This window comes from Daucus carota, chromosome 5 (assembly GCF_001625215.2).
Source record: "Daucus carota subsp. sativus chromosome 5, DH1 v3.0, whole genome shotgun sequence".
Classification (NCBI taxonomy): domain Eukaryota; kingdom Viridiplantae; phylum Streptophyta; class Magnoliopsida; order Apiales; family Apiaceae; genus Daucus; species Daucus carota.
The window spans coordinates 2,132,148-2,156,856 of record NC_030385.2 but is presented as its reverse complement, the minus strand read 5'-3'; the positions used below and the strand labels follow the sequence as shown (position 1 = coordinate 2,156,856).

Below are 24,709 nucleotides of genomic sequence, written 5' to 3'. Positions count from 1 at the left end.
CAGGTTACTATGTGAGCTCGTGGGTTTACCCAGTGCGCACCCGAAGGGTAGCGGCTACGGGTTCCTACGTAAAAAAAATGTGGCTTCCGTTAAATGCCATTAACGGAAGTCTAACGGGAGCCACACTTTTAAAAAACGGGCCAAAATTTGGCCACTTTTCTGAGAATTTGAAACTCATTTTTACCTTTCTGTCCGTTACTCCGTTAGTGACATTTAACGGGAGCCACATTTTTAAAAAGTGGAGTCAAAATTTGACCATCTTTCTGAGAATTTGGAACTCTGGTCAACTTTTTGAAAATCGGTGTAAACTTTGGCCACTAAAATTTACTCTTTTATATATGAACTTATGTTATTCTTGTTTCGTTTGTTTTTTTTCAGGATCCTTGGTAGAGATTTTTATGAGTTTTTCCTCTCAGACATTAAAATATTATTATCTAAACGTTTAGAGATATCTTGCATGTCTTTCGGTTAGATGATAATTTTTTTTGGATGAATGAAATACCTTGTAGCAGCTACTGTATCTCGAAATACAACTCATCTACGAGTACGTAGATCCTGATAAAAAAAAAATAATGAATCGTAGTCCAACTTATTCTATCAAACTTATTATATCATGATCAATCGGGATCAAAAGATTAAAAACTATGTACATTCAACAACTTATAAAAGAATATCACCAAACATCTTTGAAAAGAATATAAAAAATGCAACATTTATGCTAGTGCTATTTTACATTTCAAACATTCTAAAACTCTAGCTTATGTTAAAATATCATTTTAAATCAAGAATTAACCTTAACCATTGTACCAAGTTGAAAGTTGAAACTAGTAACTTTAACCCATTGTACATTTTTAGACAACGGCCGTTATTCAGTTAAATTTAGAAACTTGAAACCCCTACCATCAAGTGAAAAACGAATGCTACTGCTTATTACACAATCTCATATGTATGCACATGTATTTGTAAGTGGCATTATTAATCACGCGACATCTTGTAAAAACCCCAAATACAAATTTTCTTCAGCCCTTAATTTTATTTCATCTTCATTTGTAATCTTTGCATCAAAAAACCCTATTCATAATTTTGTTACAATTTCTTTATCTGCACTCAATAGCTTATAAACCCTATTGTAACCCTATTGTTCATTTCTAAATTAAGTTGCTACTTTGTTAACAAGATTTCTTGATATATATTTGTATTGGTTATGATGGAGATTAAGGAAGATGATGATAAAGCTGAGGGGAAGAAGTTGTGTGCAAGAAATAAGCATGGAGATGGAGTATCATGGTACAGAGGTGCATTGATAGGTAAAGGAAACTTTGGTTGTGTTTATTTAGCTAATTTAAAGAAGCCCAGATCGAAATTTAGTTGTTTTCCTTGTGTTATGGCTGTGAAATGTGCTGAGGTTTCGATTTCGGGGTCTATTCAGAAGGAAAGGGAGATTCTTGATAATATTGGGAGGTGTGGTTATGTGATTAGGTGTTTTGGTGAGGAGATTACTAATGGTGAGAATGGTGAGATGGTTTATAATTTGTTGTTGGAGTATGGTTCTGGGGGGACTTTGGTTGATGTTATAGATAAGTTGGGAGGTGGGGGATTGGTGGAAGCGGATGTTAGGAGGTATACGAGGGATTTGGTACGAGGGATTTATTGGATTCATAGTAAGGGGTATGTTCATTGTGATTTGAAGCCGGATAATGTGATGATGGTTGGGAATTGTGGGACTGGTGAGTTTAGGGCAAAGATTGGTGATTTAGGGTTAGCGAAGAGGGGAATGCGGAGTAATAAGAAGAGGAAGTTGGATCCTTATTTTAGGGGGACTGCGATGTATTTATCGCCTGAGGCAGTGGCTGATGGGATACAAGAGTGTCCTTGTGATATTTGGGCACTTGGTTGTATTGTTATTGAGATGTTTACGGGGAAGCCTCCGTGGGATGGTACGGAAGATTTGGATGCTAATGAGCTTCTGGATAGGATTGGTGAAGGACGTGAGAGTCCGAAAATTCCTGATGAGATTTCAGTTGAGGCTAAGAACTTTTTAAAGGGGTGTTTAGCAGTGAAGCCTATGTATCGTTTGACAGCTGAAATGCTGTTGAATCACCCGTTTTTGGAGGGTTTAGTTGATGTTATTGAGACTGAAGAAATTGAAGAGTTTTCAGATGTGAATGCAGATAGCTCGTTAGTATTGTTGTCTGAAGCTGAGGCTGACGATGAGCTCAATCGTTTCTCATGCTCTGAGGATGATAGCTTTGTGACAGAAGAAGAATCCGTTTCTTATTGGTGTGAAGAAGTGACTAATGGTGGTCAGATTGTTGCTTTTGATGAAGAAGGTACATTAAAAATCCAAGAAAGTACACATACTGCTAGCTCCAGAAATGATTCTGAATATGATCATGCATTGAATACGACAGTTCCAACAAGTACCGGACTGCAGTACCCAGTTGCATTCACAATTCCTACCGGTATCTAGCAATGTTTAGGTAAGACATTGAATCACTATAGGCAAATGTGAATAATGTATCATAGTGATTATTCACATGACCACAGAAAGTATACAAGCCACAACCAGACATGGCAACTTTATGATATCTTTGTTTCTAGATATGATGGAGTATTGAAATTCATCTAGTTAGATTTTTGTTTATTTTCGTATGATTGCTATGCTTTAATTAAGCAGAATTATGTCATTAAAGGCAATCTAGGACAGATATATAAATTCTTCATCTTTCCTTTATTGGGGCTTTTACAACATACATTAAATGTTCTGCCTGTTTGACTAGCTTGCCTCTTTCCAAATGTTGTCTCCAACTTTTTAGAGCAATTCCTTGCAACTTTTGCTTCATTATTGTATGTATGTATACATCATGTGTATGCACTAGTCCAGACCATCTGGTTAGCTAGTCTCTCACTCTTTAGTGTTATAATGTTTTTGAAATCTAAAAAGATGATTCAATGCACCCATCATGAATGTACTAAATCTACACAGTCTAAATAAATTAGACATGGTTCTAATTGCTTACTATAATGTATCTGCATTGCCGAATATGAATTTACATCTCTTTTTGTCTAATCCCGTTTGATGATTCAACTGTTATCTATGGTCACAAGGTGTTATACAGGTGTACCCCAACTTTTCTCTTCAACCTTATGCAGAGGTAAAAACTCACTGATAGGTGCTAAAAATTTCATATGTAATCAAACAATTATTTTCTAAATGCGGTGGTCCTCATTGATTCTACATGTTTTGTTGACTTGCATCTAACACAGTATTGTTGAGTTTATCCGAGACACCTTCATGTTCATGCATCGAACTTGTTAAACAGAGGAGTCGTTTCTTTTGTAACTGCTGCATTATTTTTTGATAAAGGAGAGAACTATTGTGGCTGGCAGTAAAGATCAAGAGTAGTGAATCTAATACATACATATCCATTCTGTGTCTTGACTGACAGAAATTTATCGAGGCAGATTAGGTGTATGTACTTGCCTACGTACATATTGGATTTCTATTATAAACTTTGGTCTATTCAGAATGATCAAATTGTATTATTTGGTTTAAAGTCTCCATTTCATCTAGTTTCTGGTCATCAGCAGGAAGGGCTCAAGATGAGCTCCTTGGTAATAAGTTTATACGCTACAGCTTGACTGGTTGAACACTTTTCTGATCATTAATCTGTAGCGACTCTGCCATTCGCCCTAGTCCCCTGAAGGAGAGGAAACAAAGAACAGAGTAACGGGAGGTACAAATTAATTGTGAACAAATGGCCTGGTAGCAATGGTAAACCTACGATAGCTTATATTGCCTTATCTCTATGCGACGCATTGCACATGCATTTCATGTGTTTATCTTCAGGCACTTTAACTCTAAATCCATGATGTTACAGCCTTTATGTCAATGTAATCAGAGGTGATTTGAGTTCTTTAATCATACGAACATGTGACGGAGCTACGAGCCAGCCAGGGTAGTGCTGGAATCGAAAGGGGTGCGTACTTGGATTCTGCATGTGTTGCAGCATTTCAGCTGTGATCAGGTTGTGTCCACAGCATTTCAACTCCTGGGATTCTGCATGGGTGTAATACGGGGATTCTTCTCTCCTTTTCTCTTCTTTCTTGTTTAAAACTCGGGAGCAGAGCGTAAAAGGTTCTTTCTGTGCTAGATCCCGTGTTCTAAAAATCCCCGATTTAACCGATAAATCCCCGATTAATCCCCTGCAAGGTCGGCCACCGATCCGATTTTTGAAATCTGATTAATCCTTATATATATTTTATAATCGAAATATATGATAAATTATTAAAATAAAAATACTATATTACTTTAAATATGAATAATTATAAAGTTTATGAATATAGTAAATATATTAGTTACTAAATAACTAATATAATAATAACTAAATATTAAATAATACTCCCTCCGTCCCGCAATACATGTCTCTTTTGGAAAAATTACGCATATTAAGAAATTCTAACATCAATATTATTCCGATTAATCATTCCGATTAATCTCCGATTTCCGATTAATCCTTGAATCGGTAGCTCAACCGATTTGGTCCGATTCCCGATTTCTGTAACACTGGCTAGATCTCGAAATTAATACTCCCTCTGTCCCATTTTAACTGCCTTTTTAGAGAGATGCACACAAACCAATTTTTACATTTATGGAGGTGTTTATTTGAATACTTTTACCTAGCTACCCCTAGTAAAGTCAAACTAAACCACCATTTGTATTGCATAGAAAATATAAAGTGCATTAATGAGGGGTAGAATTGAAATTCACCTACCAAATAGTTCACGAAAACAAGAAAAAATCACTTATTTTGGGACAACAACCAAATTCTAAAAAGGCTGTTAATTGAAATCCATTTTAACGAAATTAATACTGGCTAGAGTATTGTGATTGTTTTCCTCCATCCATTCTCCCATCAATATGCATCCCCACGGACCCGGCTCACATCCTCTGTATCATTCTGGAGCCATTTCTTTGGGGAAAAGAAATGTCTTACTTTTTCGATGTCTATCCATTTATGACTTTTATTTAGTTTATAAAAAATATTTTCTATATTTTTCTATATTTTTCATCTGAATTATTATATTTTCAGACATTCGAGACTCTTTAATAAAATATTAAGATCACGTAATCAACTTCCTAATGTGTATCGTAATATTTTCCATATAACCAGATTTTTTAAAAAAAATTATCTTACAACTATCACTTAAGTATAGAAATTTATAAATTAATAAAATATTTAATTTACTAGTTTATGACCGTGTCAAGCATGGATTTAAATATTTTTTAAAAGTTTATTATTTACCGTTAAAAGGAATATTATTTATTATAATTATAATATTTTTTTATTTGATTACATTATCTGAACATATTTATATAGTGTTCATGAGCACATGTTAAATATCAAAATTTATGCATTTAACTCATTTTAATTGGTATGATTTTGTAAAATTAATAAATTTATAGAATTAATTCATAATATTTATAAAATAAAAATTTTATAAAGTTAATTTCTAAATTAAAACATTTTATTCTCTTGAGATAGTAATTCTCTTCCATAAATGTTATAAAGTGTTGAATTATGACGTTGAACAGAAGTATAATACTTTTAATAAAAATATAATAATAAAAATAATTAAATATGATGATCAAATTTTGATATTTTTGATACTTGATATTTGGTACTTTTTCTGTTTTATTAAAATAGATCATGCTTGTCAATAAATACATAAATAGTATTGATTTTATTAATTTATTACTAAAAAAATTCGGAATGAACGAAAATGGAGGATCAAAGGCGCGCCGGTGCGTGCTCGTTTACTCCTTGATTTGATTTCAATTATTCAAACTCGTTACAACTATTTAGCAATTTCTTCACCCCCACTCTTCTGTAATACAAACCCTATTTCTCATATATATACAAACACTGTACATACACACACAACTCGAAGGAAGGGAATGCGCGCGACAAGACAACTAAATGCGCGCACAAACGACCTCGTCACGCTTCCGTGCACTTCTCAACTTAAAAGCCACTTCAATGTCCGTTAACATTAATAATAATGTACTCTTATTACAACCTTTTTCATTTGAAGACACTATCCAGTACCTTAAAAATGCAGCTGATACTAAGAATCTCATCTTTGGCAAAATTATTCATGCCCATTTGATCACATCAAGCCAGCTCAATGAGCAAAGCAACAATGTGGTTTTGATGAATTCTTTGATAAATTTTTACTCGAAATGCGGTGAAATTAGGGTTGCGCAGAACCTGTTTGATGAAATGCCCCAGAGGAATATAGTGTCTTGGAGTTCACTTATGATGGGGTTTTTGCAAACTGGGGGTGGTTTTCAGGTTCTTAAACTGTTTAGAAATATGGGTTTGGTGGATGGTATCCGTCCGAATGAGTATATATTATCGACTGCTTTATCGGCTTGTAAAGGGATGCTTTTCGAGGGACAGCAATGTCATTGTCTTGGTTTGAAGAGTGGGCTTGTTTTTTATCAGTATGTGAAAAATGCACTTGTGAGAATGTATTCCATGTGTTCTGATCTTGGCGGGGCTATGGGAGTTTTGTATTCCATCCCTGGTTCGGATATTGTTACCTATAATTCGATAATAAGTGGACTTTTGGATCACGGATATATGAATGAAGCGTTGGGTGTTTTAAATAGGATAGTTGCGGAGTATAAGGCATGGGATGAAGTTACATATATAAATATATTTGCTCTTTGTGCTCGTATTAAGGATGCAAATATGGGTATGCAAGTTCACAATCACTTATTAAAGAACAGCGGTGAATTTGGTTTTTATGTCACTAGTTCGCTGATGGACATGTATGGAAAATGTGGCAAAATATCATATGCAAGAAAAGTTTTTGATTCGTTGAATACTCGAAATGTTGGCTCATGGACAACAATAATGGCAGCCTACTTACAGAATGATTGCTTTGAGGAAACATTGTCGCTTTTCTTAGATATGGAACTTGAGGATGTTGAACCAAATGATTACACCTTTGCTGTTGTATTAAATGCTAGTGCCAGTCTATCAGCATTGGGTTATGGGACTTCATTGCATGCTTATACTGAGAAGTTAGGGTTTAAGGGTCATGTTATTGTTGGTAATGCTTTGATTAACATGTACTCAAAGGCTGGATTTGTTGGTCATGCTAATAAAGTGTTTACGGAGATGATAAATCGAGATATTATTTCTTGGAACTCGATTATTTCAGCATATTGTCATCATGGGCTAGGTAACGAAGCTTTATCTCTTTTCAATGACATGTTAGCTGCAAAAATAAAACCTAACAATATAACTTTTGTCGGAGTTCTCTCTGCTTGTGGACATCTTGGTCAAGTACAAGAAGGATTCTATTATTTGCAACAATTGATGAATCAAATGGGTATTGAACCTGGGTTGGAGCACTATACTTGTATTGTTGGGCTTTTGAGCAAGGCTGGACTGCTGCTTGAAGCTGAAAATTTTATAAGGTTTACTCTGGTCAATTGGGATGTTGTTGCGTGGCGTACTTTGCTGAACGCTTGTCATGTACATAAAAATTATGATCTTGGAAAACAAATAGCAAATATTGTGTTGCAAATGTACCCTGATGATGTGGGCACATATACTTTGTTATCTAATATGCATGCAAAGGCAAAGAGGTGGGATGGAGTTGCAAATATTCGCAAGTTAATGAGGGAAAGAAACATAAAGAAAGAGCCTGGATTGAGTTGGACAGAGATAAGAAACAATACTTGTGTCTTTGTTTCAGATGACAAAAGCCACCCTGAGTTGAAACAGATTCATGAAAAGGTAAAAGATCTTTTAAATAAGATTACACTGTTGGGATATGTGCCAGATATTGCCACTGTATTTCATGATGTTGAGGCAGAACAGAAGGAAGAGTATCTCAGTTTTCATAGTGAGAAGCTAGCTATAGCATATGCTCTGTTGAAAACACCTCCTGATGCACCTATTCGTGTTATCAAGAATTTGCGAATGTGCAGTGACTGTCATTCCGCTATTAAGCTTATCTCTAAGGTTACAAATAGACTAATAATTGTAAGAGATGTCAATCGTTTCCATTCTTTTCGAGATGGAAATTGTTCCTGCCAAGATTACTGGTGACTATATATATATATATATATATATATATATATATATATATATATATATATATATATATATATATAATTGGTGAGCAGCACTTTATTCCTTTGGTTTTACTTTGATCTGTGAATGAAGCGTTTTACTGAAATGTGTACATGGATCAAACGGATAGGACAAGAAATCAAAAGTTCTAAAAGAGCAGTGCCACATTGTTAATGTATTCCTGAAAAATAATAGCTTGTGAATCAGATAAAAATTTATCGGCCCAAAAGCAGGGAAAGTGTGTATAGAATGATATTGCAGATGCTCTTCAAAGGATTGGTGAAGAGCTTGGGATTCGAAATATGAAGCGAGTGAGAAATTCTTGAAGGGGTGTTCCATGAGGAAGCTTATGTTCCATTTGACGGCGTAGATGCTCTTGAATCCTTCTTCTTCGAAGGGTTTGGTTAATGTTGACGAGACTTAGGAATTTGAGGAGGTTTGGATGTGAATCAGGATGCCTCAGTTGGTCCTTTTTCTCAGAGGATGATGGCTTTGTGTCTTGAGAAGAATCTGTTTCTTAATGGGTCTAAAGAAGGGAGGAATGATGGTATTTGCATTGAATATCCAAAAGAGTGTGGACACTAATAGCGCCAGAACTGGTTCGAATTTAATCATGCAATCAGTACGCTTGTTCTGACAACTACAATACTGCTGACCCGGTTGCAGTCACAATTCCTACTGGTAACTAACAATGTTTTGGTAATTGTAAATAATGTATTCAAATGAAAATGAAGATTTGCATAATCAAGTATACAAATCATGACAGTTTAAAAATGTAGGTGTTTCCAATATTTGGGTGTTGTTGAAACTGATTTATAAACTATAGATTTACTTATATTTTTCAATGGTTTTATGCTATAAAAGTGTCGAATCAGTGCATACAAGGGAATCTTGGACACACATATAAATTTCTACCTTTCATTTCTTTGGTTTTTGTTGTGTGAAACATTCTGTAAATTTGGCTAACATTGCTTATTCCAAATTGTCTTTCAAATGTTCTTAGTATTTCGCAACTTCTACATCAGAATCATGTCTATGTATACAATATTTTTTGTGGGTGCCTGGAACATGTTCATACATGCAATTAATTTCATGTCGTCTAACATTCTTTAAAGTTTAATAGTATGTACCTTACCAAAAAAAAGTTTAACAGTATGTAGTCTATAAATTAGGACTTAAGTTTGGCCTTATTTAAGATTTTTTAAAAACTCTCCCCTGAATCAGTTATATGTCTCAGCAGTTGGACGTTAATGTACTGGACTCATAAGGTATCCTTCTCTGTCCGTTATTATCTTATACAACTATAAAACAAGGTTTATTATCTTAAAGAACCAAAGACTGTTTTAACTTTGGCATGGTTTCATTTGCTTATCTAATATGTATCTGTAATGCTGAGTATGACCTTGCATTTATATAGTTGAATTCCATTCAAAAAGTCAAGTGTCATCAGTATGTTACTCCCTCCGTCCCAAATTAACTGTCTTATTTGACTTTTTCATGGTCAATTTGACTCGACTTTGACTGAAAAATATGTATATTAAATAATTGAATAAAATTATGAAAAATATATCATTGAAAAGATTATCAAATCTATTTTAAAATATATTTTTTATTTTTGTAAAATTGTAAAAGAATAATTTTTAATTTTCAGTCAAAATTGGGCCAAATTGACCACCAAAAAGTCAAACAGGACAGTTAATTTGGGACGGAGGGAGTACTTATTAAGAGCCAAAGGTCATAAGGTTCTTGTTGGATTCACTGATTGATGCTGGAAAACCTAGATGTGACTGAATTAGTATTTCCTGATTTAGGTAGTTCTTGTTGAATTTTACATTTTATTTTACTTGCATTCTTAGGATGATCGAGAGGTATGAATTGACCATTTCCCTGGAATGAAATTATTGCTATATTTCAATGATTACACATCTCACCGACTGCATAACGTTCATGTGGTTTGAAGTTGATTAGCACAGGAACCATTATCCCTGTAACTGCTGGATTGATTTTTGATAAATATGTAAAACTCACATCTTACTTAAAGAGTTCAAGTATAGGTTAAAGATTAGTGGATCTATGAACTTAGGGAAACCCGTAACCGCTAAAAATATAGTCTTACGAATAGCAATCAATTTCCTTTCTGTAGTTTGCCTAAAGGTAAATCACCTGGGCAGATTAGGTATAGGTACTTACCTATGCACGTACTGGATTACTCCCTTTGTCCCGTTTAATTCTATACGTTTCTTTTCAACTGTTCGACACGCATTTCAATGCTCTTATAAAATATATTCTGTAACTTATTTTCTAGATTTTTTTTTTTCTGAATAAAAATTTAACATCCAAACTTTAATTCAGAAAAAGAAAATTTTAAAAATAAATTGTGCAACTATACTTTACAGGAGCATTAAAGTCCGTGCCGCATCCCCGTCCCCCTATGTATACTATCCCGGGGGACGGAGGGAGTACTATTTTAAGTAGCATCAGTATATTGAGAATGGTTGGTTTCCATCTTTGGTCTAATGTCTGTGTATCATTTATAGTTCTTGGTCATCTGCAGGAAAGGTCAAGATAAGTTTCTTGGTGTGAAGTTATATGCAACTGCTACTATGCGATAAATCTGACATCCACCCTGGTCCACTGAAGGAGAGGCAACTTGAAAACAGAAGAATGGGGGATGAAATGTAATTATGAACAGATGTGCCTGGTAAATACGTTATACCCATGTTAGACTTGGTAGCTTATGAGGCTTATCTTTACTTGAGGCGTCACACATGCATTTCATGGGGTTCAGCTTAAAATACTCTTAATTTTGACTTAATGATGTTTAAGCAATAATTACCAAGAAATGTGGTGACTTAAATTTTTCACACATGCGATTTAGCAACTAGCTAACATGGCACATAGGTAGTGCTGGTGGCCAATGACCGAAATGTCATAGTACTTGGATTTTATTATCAACAGTTTCCGTGTCATAGAAACATATTCACTACTTGTGCATAGTATGCAGAATTAGTAATATTGATATAATTTTTTGGCCATGTGCGTACAAGTATTTGTTCATTCTTCCATTCCTTTGTCCAAGTTTAGCTTCATCCTGTCCGATTCCAAATTGGATGGTCACTCTTTCCCTTCCAAGCGGATACAATTTAGTTTCTACATTATATGGATCAGGGTGCAAGCTTATTTAATTTTCTCTGATTTGAGTATTTGACAAACACATTGTTGTATCCGTGTGCTTTAATTTACAGATTTTATATGCTAAAGGCCTCGGAGTACCTTGTAATGGGTCGGTATTGTTGAACGAAGAACTCAAGGAGAATCTGCTTGCTAGTAGATCTGCCTTTGAATTGTCAAAAAAGGTTTTCTTATAGGTAGTCTCTTCTCTGAATTTTCCTTAAATTATATTAGTGCAACCGACCATGACAAAGTGTACTTCTTTTGAAGTTTGAAATTATGGACATTATTTTGGAGAGGACTCGACATTATTTTGGAGAGGACTTGGCATGATTTTTATATAGTGACTGATTTGCCTTGCAAGTTCAATTTGGCAGTGTGGCAGGCAAGAGATCTATTAAATGCTCTAATAACTGCCTGTCAGATACTGAAAACATAAGAAATCCATATAGCAAAATGACACTTGTCAATCCCTATTATCTGATACTTAGAATAAACACTACTCCCTGTGATTTCAAATAAGAGTTGTATAGATTTTTTGCTCAAGAAACATATGCCTTTACTTAGAAAATGTCAGTAGATGCTACTGGAAAAATAATTCTTTTTGTTGTTTGTCAAAAACTTAATAAATAGGAGTGTGTCGAACACATTTTTGTATCCGTGTGCTTTAATTTACATATTTTATATGCTGAAGGCCTCGGAGTACCTCATATGCTAGTTTTCTCTGTTTTGAGTATTTGACAAACACATTGTTGTATCCGTGTGCTTTAATTTACAGATTTTATATGCTAAAGGCCTCGGAGTACCTTGTAATGGGTCGGTATTGTTGTATGAAGAACTCAAGGAGAATCTGCTTGCTAGTAGATCTGCCTTTAAATTGTCAAAAAAGGTTTTCTTATATGTAGTCTCTTCTCTGAATTATCCTTAAATTATATTAGTGCAACCGACCTTGACAAAGTGTACTTCTTTTGAAGTTTGAAACTATGGACATTATTTTGGAGAGGACTTGGCATGATTTTTATATAGTGACTGATTTGCCTTGCAAGTTCAATTTGGCAGTGTGGCAGGCAAGAGATCTATCAAATGCTCTAATAACTGCCTGTTAGATACTGAAAACATAAGAAATTCATATAGCAAAATGACATTTGTCAATCCCTATTATCTGATACTTAGAATAAACACTACTCCCTGTGTTTTCAAACGAGAGTTGTATAGATTTTTTGCTCAAGAAACATATGCCTTTACTTAGAAAATGTCAGTAGATGCTACTGGAAAAATAATTCTTTTTGTTGTTTGTCAAAAACTTAATAAATAGGAGTGTGTCATATTTCGTAAATTATGCATTTTTTACATAATGAAACACGAGTTTGAAACATAAGAAATAGCTTCTAAAAAAAGTCTAAAACGACTCTTATTTGAATGCAGAGGGCGTATATTATGAACAGATACAGATATACTTGCCTGACACAGATAAACTAACTTCTGTAAACATAATATGTTTTCTTGTCTTTGGTTTTGTTTTAATCATCTAGCACATGTGAATGGAGCGTGTCGTGTCTTTGTATAATTGCAAGGTTGTTTGTATATGACAACCTTTTTATTTTATACTTTAAGATGTCAGATAAAAATTGCTTGATGTTACTATGCCGTTAAATATCCCATTATTGTCTATCACTGTAATTGGATCTGTGCCTGCTGTAGTGGCTTTGTGCCTATTTTCTCAAAAAAAAAAATATGTGGATATGATCTTGAGAGTGGAGACCCAATCTTAATTAACCATATTAGCTTGTTGGATTGTAGGCTCCTTGAAATTCGAAAGAATGTGAAACTGGGTTTATTCTTTGGCTGATGTTTGCTGACTCGGTAGGTCGTGCTCCGTGTGTGGCTGTAAGTTCCTACTTTATGTTGTTGCTAATGCCCTAAATTCTAATGATGCTGCTGACATATATATAAATGCACCAGAAAGCCTTTATGTTCAATTTGCTATCATTTCAGGTTAATGACTTAATCAGTCCATTATGCTCATAAAAATTTTAAATCTGATACTGATAGTTCTTTCTTGATTGAATTATGAATATGTAATAAGCAGGTACATTAGGATAACCTTTTTGAAATAACATGTAGGCAATTGATCCACCCTCATCGATTATTGGCAAATTTTATCAGCGGTTTTTTTCTTCTGGAAGGTAAAAATCCTAGAATTAATGGCCAGTAGACATTGTAGTCCCCTGCATTCACATCAAAAGTTTAGATTTAATGCCTTCGAGAGGGAAACAAAATCGTTGGTAGATGGTTGCAATAATCTCATGTCAGGAACCCTAACATGTAAACCATCAATTATAGAATTTTTATATCCATATTCCATTAGAGTATTGAATTCTCGACTATACATCAATTTGCTAAAGCAAAGCTAGCATTATGGAACTACCGGATTACGTCGTTCAGTTTCAATATCATTGTCGACTATAGGAGATTAAAATTTCCTCCTGCTTCGTGAAAGTTACGGTGCATCACTACGATCAACTTTTGGAGAAAACATCCCTAGGACTAACCTTTAAGGAAACCTAAGACACGTTTTTTTATCTACGACGTCAAAAGAATTGCCGACTAAAGTCTCTCTTTTACTTTCTATAGTGTTTAGTACTTGGTTTTAATGATTACGCTGATAAAAATTAATAATAAATCTGGCATGCTCAACCGCACCTTACAATTTCGGTAAGTAAACAAACATTGTTCAGTTATTTTATTTGTTGGTTACAAATCAATTGCCCAAGTTGCCTAATCTTATACTTTTAAGTAGATTCGCAGATATTAAACTTCAGTTTATTTAATTACTAGATTGTCTGATAAAGTCGCGTGCCACTACACTTACCAAAGTGGCATAGCACACTAGTGAAACACTTTTACTGGAAATCAAAAGCAAAGAGAAAATTCTATTTTTATAATTAACTTAAAAGTAAAAAGGAGGGAGCTTTTGAAGATTAATGCATGAGGTCCAAACTCTCAAGTCTCAACCAATCCACTCTTAATTTAGTAGGCTACATGAGTTTCTCAGTTTCACAATGCCAGCCAACATTTTTTTTTTGATGAATAAATTTGTTTTAAATATCTGCAAGTTCGGAAATAAGGAAAATTAGTAAGCAGTTCTTGATAGTGGGTTGTTTATTACTTGTCATAGACCCGAACCCGGACCCGTATAGAATATTAATTTTAGGGGAAAAAGACAAAAGAGAGAGTACTATTTAAGATTCACATTCTTCAACATTTTCTTGCACACAATGATTTATATGCATTGACTATACAAATTGTTTACCTCTATGCTCTAAGCTTTATCCTATATTGCATGCCACAAAAACTCACAATACAATCTGCAGGAGCTGTAATTGGGTGTAATGGACACTATGCCTGATGTAGTTCCATCGCTTTCCTTGTCTTCCAATTGATTATCTTTATAGTTGAAAACCTCACATCATTTCTCATCTTCATTGCACATCAACAAACTGTACTTCATTCACAGTTTATAGTTCATATGAATTTTTGATATAGTTCTTTCACAAGTCGTAGGCTCGTAGCTCAGTAGACCTTCTTTTTTCGCGAACATGCATATTAGAAAAAGAGATAGTGTGTGAGTGTTTTTTCTAAGCATGAACTTTTAGGTCACTATGAACACGAGAAAAGCTATCATTAGACCTCTCAAATCCGGCACCATAAGTTCTATGAGAAACATGTACCTTTTACTGCTCCATTATCTGATTCTTGCAACATTGGGGCAGGTTTCTGGAGATCACTATCACCATTCATTGGAAAGTGATAGAGCGGCACTTATGGAATTCAAGAGGACTATTTCAGCTGATCCGCATTCCACGCTTGCAAACTGGAATGAGCTGGTGGATGTATGCAACTTTACTGGAGTCAGGTGCAACAAAAAGCGTCATCGCGTTCACAAACTAGTTCTCATCGACAAAGGACTTGTTGGGCTTTTATCACCGTTTCTTCTTAATCTCACCAGGCTTCAAGTTCTCCAGCTGGATGGAAACAACTTGCACGGCTCAGTACCGGATTCCTTCTCTTCTTTTTCCAAACTTATTCTACTTACCCTCGCAGAGAACAACTTAACCGGTACTCTTCCACCTTCCTTGTTCTCAAACTGCACTTCATTGAAAAATGTAGACCTCTCCCACAACCTCCTTATAGGAACCATCCCATCAGATATTGGTAAGTGCCCATATCTGTGGAATCTCAATTTGTATAATAATCAATTTACAGGAGAGATACCCTCCTCTTTATCCAATTTATCAGCCATGTATAATTTGGATTTAGAGTACAATCATCTGTCAGGTGAATTACCTGGCCAAGTAATGGCACAGCTACCTAGCCTGAACTTTCTTCACTTGTCATATAACAACATGATCAGTCACAACAACAACACTAATCTAGACCCATTCTTTGCTGCACTTGCAAACTGCACTAGATTGAGGGAGATTGAACTTGCTGGTATGGGCCTCGGAGGAAGTTTGCCTAGTTCTATTGGAAGGCTCAGTACCACGGTAAATATCGTGTTGCTACAAGAGAATCAGATATTTGGATCAATTCCTCCTGCAGTGGGAAATCTTTGGAATCTTTCACAGCTCAATTTGACATCCAATCTTTTGAATGGAACTATTTCTCCAGAAATAAGCCGGATGAAGAACTTGGAGCAGCTGTCGTTATCATACAATGACTTCACTGGTGAGATTCCAGCAGCACTAGGACAATTGCGTCGACTTGGTCTTCTGGATTTGTCACACAACAATTTATCTGGTACAATTCCTGAGAATTTGGGAAATTTGGATAAATTAATTTTTCTGTTCCTTAACAACAACAACCTTTCTGGAGAGATACCTCCAAGCTTAGGGCAATGCAGAGATCTGGACAAGCTAGACTTGTCCTACAACAAGTTGACAGGAATTATTCCTCCACAAATATCAGCTATAAGCGAGATCAGGATGTATCTGAATCTTTCACATAACTACCTACAGGGTCCTTTGCCAATTGGACTGAGTAAGTTAGTAAATGTACTAGAGATCGATCTCTCAGCGAATAACCTGAGTGGACATATATTCCCTCAGTTATCGAGTTGCATTGCCGTGAGGATATTGAATTTCTCAAAGAATTTCCTTGTTGGCCAACTTCCAGAATCCTTGGGTGATCTTAAAAACCTTGAAGCTTTTGATGTTTCCAACAACAGCATAACTGGAGCAATCCCGGCGAGTTTAAGTAATATCAGAAGTCTTACATTTCTCAATTTTTCATATAACAACTTTACTGGAAAGCTTCCCTCAGGTGGATTCTTTGACACTGCTACAAACCTCTCTTTCCTAGGCAACGAACATATCTGTGGGCGAGGGCCAGGAATTCAAAAATGCCATCAGGAACACCATTATTTTCATTCACGTGTATTCTTGATTATATTCTGTGTTGTCATATCTGTCTCAGCTTTTTTCTCCACCATATGCTGTGTGCTCGGATACAGGCATGTGCAAAGAAGAATTTCTACAACCACAATTGAGACAGAAACAAATTCAGAGCCAGAGCTGATGCCCAATTTCCCAAGAATGCCTTATAAACAACTCTCAGAGGCTACCGGAGGATTCAATGAGCAGAATTTGATTGGATCAGGCAGCTATGGACGTGTCTATAAGGGAGTTCTTCCAGATGGGATAGCAGTGGCAGTCAAAGTTCTACAATTACAAACTGGTAATTCAACAAAGAGTTTTACACGAGAATGTGAGGTCCTTAGGAGGATTCGGCATAGAAACCTCATTCGGATCATAACAGCTTGTAGTTTACCTGATTTCAAGGCTCTTGTTCTTCCATATATGGTGAATGGGAGCTTAGAGAGTCGTATGTACCAGTATCCTGGCACCACCCTTCGTTCTGATTCTTCAGACTTGAACCTTATTCAGATGGTCAATATTTGCAGTGATATTGCTGAAGGTATGGCATATCTTCATCATCATTCTCCTGTTAGGGTAATCCACTGTGATCTTAAACCCAGCAACGTTCTTCTCAATGACGACATGACAGCTTTGGTCTCTGATTTTGGCATAGCAAGGTTGGTTATGACAATCGGAGGGAATGCTCCTGTAATTGAGAATATGGGTGACTCTACAGCAAATATGTTATCCGGAACTATAGGATATATTGCACCAGGTATATAAAGTCTTATCTGATAATGTCTCTTATCATTTAGAACATGAAAGAATAAAGATGAATTTTATACATAAATGTCTAACCTCAGAATAGATTTTAATAACACTATGCTCTAGTTTGACGACCAACAATGAACTTCAGTTTAATTTACATGTAACATGTTTTACTTGTATATTCATATTGAACAGATTATCACAGCACAAAAATAAACTGTAAACCGATTTATTAACTTTAATAAAATCTTAACTTAGAGTTGCCTGTTTTTTTTTCCTGATGCAGAGTATGGATTTGGATCAGGCACCTCCATCAAGGGAGACGTTTACAGCTTCGGAGTTCTGGTTTTAGAGATGGTGACGAGAAAGAGGCCAACAGATGATATGTTTACTGGAGGTCTAAGCCTGCATACATGGGTAAAAAGTCACTATCATGGAAGGATGGAGAAAATAATAAACTCTAATATGGTGAGAGCTATTCAAAATCAGTCCCCTGAAGTGAAAAGAATGTGGGAAGTCGCTGTAGGAGAATTGATTGAGCTAGGTATTCTTTGTACCCAGTCTAACCCCTCTGCAAGGCCTACAATGCTTGATGCTGCTGATGATTTGGATCGACTGAAGAGATACCTTGGTGGGGAAACCACTGCGACATTCGCCTCCTCTCTTGGAATGTCATCTTCTACTATAGGTGATGACTAGGTGACACCAATACATACTCATGCACAAAGATTTATTTTCTTTATGAAACATATTTCTACTCATAGTTGACTTGTGGAATCAAAAACTCAGACTGTCTGGGGACTGATAAATATGAAATTAGTAAATTACAGTAACAAATTCCCGCTACTTCTTAGTTAGATCCTGGGATCTGAAATCGCACTCCCTCTTGTCTTGTCTTGTCAAATAGGGTGTGAACAAGACCATCTTCCAGTGCTTTCCTGTATCATCTCGAGCTCGAATGAGCACAGAATAAGTGGGTGATGGTGCGCCATGATTGCGACTACTGTCACTGACATGATGCTAAGTTATACCAGTACCAAGATAACTAATTTGCAATCGAAATCTCGTAAGATAACTAAAGCACAGTGACAATTTAGTTCAAATTGTAATGATCAATTCCACCTATGATCTTTGTCCCCAGATTTAAAGGGTTTAGAACTTGTGAAGTCAAGGAAGGAGGTAGCACTGGAGCTGTATAAGCATATTCACATGTGTACTTGTAATTGTTTCCAATAGACAGTGGCTTTGGTAAATGTCAACCAAAAGGTATTCCATGTAGTTCTGCATTAACCATGATCAAGGTTTACAAGTGAATTACAGCACATCATCATAATGATTGCATGAGGAAGGATACCACCGTCTATGTTACTGGACTCTTTATTTCATCTCAGTGGACACTCGACCCTCGGATACCGTACGTGCTGACACCTGCTCTCTTAATTTCGGCCAAAAATATGTAAAATTTACTAAAATTTACTGGTTTCACCCTTGAACCATATCAACGAATATACAACTATACAAGTGTGCAAAAGAAATACTCACAGCAGAATCTTGAAATACCAGATAAGTGAACTTGGTTTCAGCGTAAAATTGCGGTATTATCAGAATTGTAAAGAGCTAAATTTACACTTAAAATGTGACTACGACTACATTTGTCATTTCTAACTATTGCTCATGCAACTTCTAGGTCGTCCGGTACTATAAATCATACCCTGCAGTACTGAGGATTCGTTCTTCGGTTTAAACCAATTATTTTTCGTCGTTGAACTATTGTATCAGAGTTCTTTACATCAAGCTATCCATACTCTCCAAACTAGTGTTCTTAGAGGTATGATAGTTTTGATTATAATTAAACACGCTCACGCGTCAGTCTTGTCTTTGATAATGTTCAAACTTTCAACATTTCGTAAAGGGAATGATGCAAAGGTGTTATGTCCAAATATCAGTTCTGTTATTATTTGCTATAATCTCGCCTCTGAGCCTTCCCGCAAAGAAAGGCATCACATTTTGTTCACGTGACACTCCCTTATGCTAAGCCTCGTCTGGTGAGTTCTATTAAGATTATATTCTTGGACTCAGGTCCACCTTAGTGTCGTCCTCATTAAGGATAAAGGACTAATCTATACAGCTGATTCACGAGATGTCCACATGATCTGAACCGGGATGTCAAAATTGGAATGTCGGATCAACCCACCGGTTTCATCACTCATGCTCCTTAGACCAGGTTAAGTCTTAGCAGCCCGTACCTGTCTGATCTAAGGCGGTGGTTTATCGCTGGAACGTAGACCTATTTTGATTAGATTATTTATTTTCTAAAAAAATACTTTTTCAAGTAATACGTCTGACTTAGCGGCCTGTACCTGTCTGATCTAAGGCAAGGCGGTGGTTTATCGATGGAACGTAGACCTATTTTGATTAGATTAATTACTTATTTTCTAAGAATTACTTTTTCAAGTAATACGTCTGACTTCATTCTTGTAAATGAGGTACGTAGGCACATTATTTAAAGACAAGGCACGACCTTTTTAAAAACGAATGCTCATTTGATTTTGTAAGTAAATCGTAATCTCGATCTCAGCCAAAACCTAATCATAAACCTTATTCCATTATACGACATCTCAACCGTCATTAATTCAACAAGCCTCCCCAAATCTTGTTATCACCAAATTCCTCTTTAAAAAAAATAATGAATGGGTGCTTCTTCTTTTTTCCTTTCTCTTTCGTCTGTCGGGGAATGCAAGCATCAATTTTACTTGTGATGCGTTTCATCACAAAGTAGTATCTTGAAATATTTATGATCTGCAACAGCATAAAGCATACCCTAATATAATGTTCTGGGGCCTAAACTTTCGCACGCGAATTTGTCGAAAGCACCCAAATCTAAAAGAATCTTATTCCATATAAGTTAGCTGGAGCAGAGCACTCATTTAGAATAGTTTCGAGGACGAAATTACAGCCAACAAAATGATACTTTTTTGTGTTTGGAGCTTTTCCCTTGTTTCTACACTTTGGACTATACAGTTAGCATGCACATTTCGAATTTCAGTTCCTTTTCCTTTTTAGCTTTTTAAAACTCGAACGGATGAACAATTCCCTCCTTGCAAGAATCACAGAATCAAATTCCGAAAAATCCAGAGCTGGTGTGTTAATAAAAAAATCAAATTCCACCACCTTGTGTCAATCATGTTAAAATTTATGATATGATGTTGATACACTCTCCTCTTAAGAAAATACCATCAGAGGTTCGTTCGGGTTGGCATAAGAAGAGATGTCTGAAACTAAATTTACGTAATAATTTTTTTAGATCAGTCGGGACTTTAGTTTAAGATGACCTTTTTTTGCGTCCTTGTATCCGAATTTCTAGAAATGCCGAACAACCTGAATTGAACCAAACATTCGAAACAGAAAGCAAGCTCTAGCCCATACCTACAATTCAACTCAAAAGTGTGCTAAAACGTATAAACCTATACCTAAAACTCTTCATTCCATAGTATGTAGTAGTATATTAAGTGAAGCATATTATCTTCTACTAATAATTTATCATGAATCATTGACAACTTTCTTTCCTTACAATAATTCCATTCTGATCTGCTTTGTTGCTTCCGAATTGGCCCTTTGACAGCTGACGTGCCCCGAGAGTCTTGTATCATACTTGTGTCTGCGGAAAAGTAGGTGTGTTTTCGCCAATAGTCCAGCATCTTTGCTGAATATCAAGCAGTTTATATATAGTTTATATATAGAGTGTTTTAAACGAGTCCCCGTGTAGAGCGAAAACGAAGGCCTTACAAGAAGAGTCTTCCGTTAGGCATATCTTAACTAGCTGCAACTGAAGTCTCAGCAAAGAAAGATGACCGGGGTTATCAGATGTTTATTGATCATTGTGCTATGTGTTCAACTTCTTATTGTAACGAGTTTCGCTACTGAGAACAAGCTGTCGATGTCCGTGAAGCAGAATCTTGATGATCATGGTAAGGCCACAAGTTTTTGTTTGACATCAACTCATATGACTCTTATGACTTGTCCATTTGGGAATTGTTTCTTAAGATTTTAAAATTTTGTTTTCTATGGCATGACTACAGTTGTGGCGATCAATCCAAGAGGAGAAGAGGGTAGTAAAGAAAGAGCGGATCATGAAATTAAGGATGAGGTGGTTGTCTCAAAAAAGTCTCAGGGAAAGAAAGGTTCTGGTGGTGGTAACAATGTTGTTCGCGATCCTGCAGGGAAGAAAAAAAATGACGCGATGTCTAAGGTGCCCCGGACTATGTCTCTGTACATCTCAGTTTTCTTGTTTTTTGCTCTGTGTTTCTGATTGTTGTCAATTCTTTTGGCATGGAGCAAAAGTTAAGCTAGCTGGGAATAACATATATTTGGATTTCTTGATCAATCTCTCTATTTTGGTTGATTTGCTCTGTGCTAGATTCGTTGTTCAGCAGTTGAATAGTTCCTATCTGTTTTGGTTTCATAATAAACTTGTGAGCCTGCAGAGGATAGCTCCTGCGTCGTTGAAGTTGTACTCAACTGGCTCGACTTCAGTAGTTAATACACTATTAGGCATTCTTCTTTGTTAGTTAATTAGTCAGATCATTAGGTTTATAGTGTGCTTTAATGTGTGAGGATTTCGAGTATTTGTGAATTGTATCTTCTTAAAGTCTATTATCTGCGTCAGTACTATCTTCTGTTGAATTGTGTTTGGTTGTTATGATGTTATGTTAAACCTGCAACACATGCTCAGAATTCGAGCAGTTGAAGGATAGAGACTATTCTTATCTAGTTTTTGCGTGTTTCTCCTTTTTGTTCCTGCTTCTCATCTGCAATTTGATAGATAAAACAGAAAAGCCATGTACTGTCGAATACCATCAAGATCTCACAATTCTTACAAGGTATTCATAGACTATAGTTCTCACAAAAGATAAGAAATGTGACATAATTAAGGAAAGAACGGGGAAAAGGAAGTTGCAGTGGATACAAATATCTCCGACTTTATTTGCTTAAGCATCATAGATCTTCTCAGATGTCATAGAACAATTTGCTGAAGAGCTTCATTTCTTCCGCTTGCAAACTAACGGCTATCGATAAGCTCCCATCATTACAAGGACTTGGCAACAAGAAACTTAAACCATCAGACACAATTCTACCAGGTCCCATAAATATCGGCCTTCCCCATCCAAAATCAGTATCATGTATTGGAAATCTAGCCCAACTATTAAGTGCGAAGCCGCACTTAGAAGCAACTGGTTGGCGAGAAGAAGCTCCAAGTTCCAGGTAATCTAGAGCTGATCTTAGATAATCATTGTCCATGCGGGCAATTGCTTCATGAATTCTACTGGCCCCATACCACAATGGCTTCGATATGAGATCACCCGTTGCAACTGTAACCGGGGCAACGAATATTGCATTGCCAAAGTAGCCAGGCGGGAGTGGAGGGACTATTCTGCTCCTTCCATCAGTTGGGATAAGAAACCTTGTTTCTTGATCATCAGCGAGTCCACGAGCCTTACACACGGACCTCCACACGTGTCCTGCCAGTATTTCATAGGAGCTATAGGCCACTGTGTTGCCATTTTCCTTGGACTTGTCTTTGAGGGCATTGAGTTGGGCTCGGGTTAATTTGAAGATTGAAACAGCTGTTTCAGGATTACTATTTGTGGGATCAGGACCCGATTTCAGGGGCGGAGGGGGCTGGTATTCAATGTGAGGAAATGCGGGTTGTGGGGGATCACGGGCTCGGAGGAGGGTGCGGTCTATGAATGGTGCGAGGGTGAGGCCAAGACCACGAGCCATATCGGACCATGTGCTGATAAAATGCAGTCCAGACGGTCCATCAGCAGCAACATGGTGCAGACCAACACCGAGTGACACTCCACCACATTTAAAAAATGTGAGCTGCAATTATAATATTCCATATACATCTTAGCACAAGGATAACTGAGTATATAAATTTTCATTCTTAAACATCTCAGAATTTTTATTTATACAGAAACAAAATAACGAAAACACTCCTGAGTGTTTGTGGTGTGAGCGGTGTGGTTTTTTCCTAAAACAGGACGGTTTGATCAGAGTGCCGAAACACACCTGCAAAACTAACAATGAGTAGGATGATATCCCAAGTGAATAGTCCACAGCTGGAATAAGTTGACGAAACTCCAAAGTTGGCGCAAAGTCATCACCAAAATCATCCACCACTCCATCCGACTCAGCCTCGACAAACAGCACACCTTCTCCGTTACAATCAATCTCAATGCGACCCCCATCGTCCCTTTTTAATCGTCCAGCAATCGGGTAAAAAGGAACCAAAGCTCTACTCAATGCATCCTTGAGTACTTTTGTATCAAAAAAATTGTCACTTCCATCTGGCCTGTAAAAATACACGCTAGTTGTGTGCAAATTTGGATGTATGAGGTCTGCACTAGCATTCCAGAGCCTTCGTTGCGGCGCCTCCTCTGCCGGAAGCACTAGTGTTGATTCTTTTACAGTGATCTTCATTAGAAAATTAAGGTGGTGAGGAGAAAGCTTTTGAAGTTCGGTTGAGCTAGAAATTGGCAAAATGAGGGTATATATAGGGGTAAAAATTATCTAAATTTAGTAAGTTGTACCAGGAAAGTTGTACTTGCCTATTTGGTAAATATTAATGATAAAATAAAGTACAAAATTAATTGAAAAGTGAAAGGTCGTCGGCCAACTAAATCAATTAAATATGTACAACTAACCAATTAAATGTCCCAATTATATTCTTAGAAAAAAAAGAATGTCTGAATTATACATAAAAGCAGACCACTGCTTGCTAGGTTACGCCCTTAGTTGGTGTTTGGCCCGGCTTAAGAGCATGAGTTTCTGATTTTATAAGTTAAAAGCACTTATTGATATCGTTTACGTAAAAAGTCAAGAATTAACTTTGTAACTTATATTTTACTTATCCAAAGAGGCTCACTTTTTCATTTTGAACTAAAACAAGCTCATCGGAGTAAATGATACTAGTAAACTCATGTCACCATCATGGAAGAAAGTTGGTAAGATCTGGGTCACATGGTAAATGTGAGGTGTACTGCTGACTACACACCGCACATTTCACCTACTACCCATGTTAACCAGGAGAGCCTCGGCTCGGTTTCCGGCTGAAACCAAAATCGCAATCATATATCTTTAGTTTTTAAAATTAAAAGTCGCAACTGTCGGTTCAGATTCAGTTTCGATTTAAAAAAA

The 24,709-nt window shown here is 36.3% G+C and overlaps 5 protein-coding genes and 1 long non-coding RNA gene across 8 annotated transcripts in view; 5 read left to right on the top strand and 1 right to left on the bottom strand.

The window, feature by feature from the left end:
• LOC108223356 (probable protein phosphatase 2C 60) overlaps positions 1-24,709 on the top strand; it is a 100,344-nt gene that overhangs the window by 59,676 nt on the left and 15,959 nt on the right. The gene's annotated exons all lie outside the window — the stretch shown is intronic.
• LOC108220852 (mitogen-activated protein kinase kinase kinase 20) lies at positions 915-2,779 on the top strand. Its single transcript, XM_017394731.2, has one exon. It carries the CDS (start codon positions 1,205-1,207, stop codon positions 2,468-2,470), a length of 1,266 nt encoding a protein of 421 aa, XP_017250220.1. The 5' UTR covers positions 915-1,204; the 3' UTR covers positions 2,471-2,779.
• On the top strand, positions 5,783-15,117 carry LOC108220980 (pentatricopeptide repeat-containing protein At5g39680). 2 transcript variants are annotated; one of them, XM_064093484.1, is made up of 7 exons: positions 5,783-8,834; positions 10,708-10,854; positions 11,399-11,521; positions 12,103-12,391; positions 13,125-13,211; positions 13,449-13,510; positions 15,098-15,117. In XM_064093484.1, the coding sequence occupies exon 1, from the start codon at positions 5,982-5,984 to the stop codon at positions 8,127-8,129; it is 2,148 nt and encodes a 715-aa protein (XP_063949554.1). In that variant the 5' UTR covers positions 5,783-5,981; the 3' UTR covers positions 8,130-8,834; positions 10,708-10,854; positions 11,399-11,521; positions 12,103-12,391; positions 13,125-13,211; positions 13,449-13,510; positions 15,098-15,117. The 2 variants fall into 2 exon arrangements, with proteins under 2 accessions (XP_063949554.1, XP_063949555.1); XM_064093485.1 differs by lacking the exons at positions 12,103-12,391; positions 13,125-13,211; positions 13,449-13,510; positions 15,098-15,117 and adding an exon at positions 11,595-12,085.
• On the top strand, positions 14,904-18,554 carry LOC108223856 (putative leucine-rich repeat receptor-like serine/threonine-protein kinase At2g24130). Of its 2 annotated transcripts, XM_017398297.2 has the most exons (3): positions 14,904-17,516; positions 17,796-18,197; positions 18,417-18,554. In XM_017398297.2, the coding sequence occupies exons 1-3, from the start codon at positions 14,987-14,989 to the stop codon at positions 18,488-18,490; spliced, it is 3,006 nt and encodes a 1,001-aa protein (XP_017253786.1). In that variant the 5' UTR covers positions 14,904-14,986; the 3' UTR covers positions 18,491-18,554. The 2 variants fall into 2 exon arrangements, with proteins under 2 accessions (XP_017253786.1, XP_017253787.1); XM_017398298.2 differs by lacking the exon at positions 18,417-18,554 and having other exon boundaries at positions 17,796-18,366.
• LOC108220997 (uncharacterized) lies at positions 20,523-22,301 on the top strand. Its single transcript, XR_010292516.1, has 2 exons — positions 20,523-21,477; positions 21,589-22,301. It is a non-coding gene; the product is annotated as an uncharacterized LOC108220997 (long non-coding RNA).
• Positions 22,333-24,046, bottom strand: LOC108222183 (shikimate O-hydroxycinnamoyltransferase). Its single transcript, XM_017396087.2, has 2 exons — positions 23,582-24,046; positions 22,333-23,392 (listed from the first exon to the last, which is right to left on the bottom strand). Exons 1-2 carry the CDS (start codon positions 23,990-23,992, stop codon positions 22,517-22,519), a joined length of 1,287 nt encoding a protein of 428 aa, XP_017251576.1. The 5' UTR covers positions 23,993-24,046; the 3' UTR covers positions 22,333-22,516.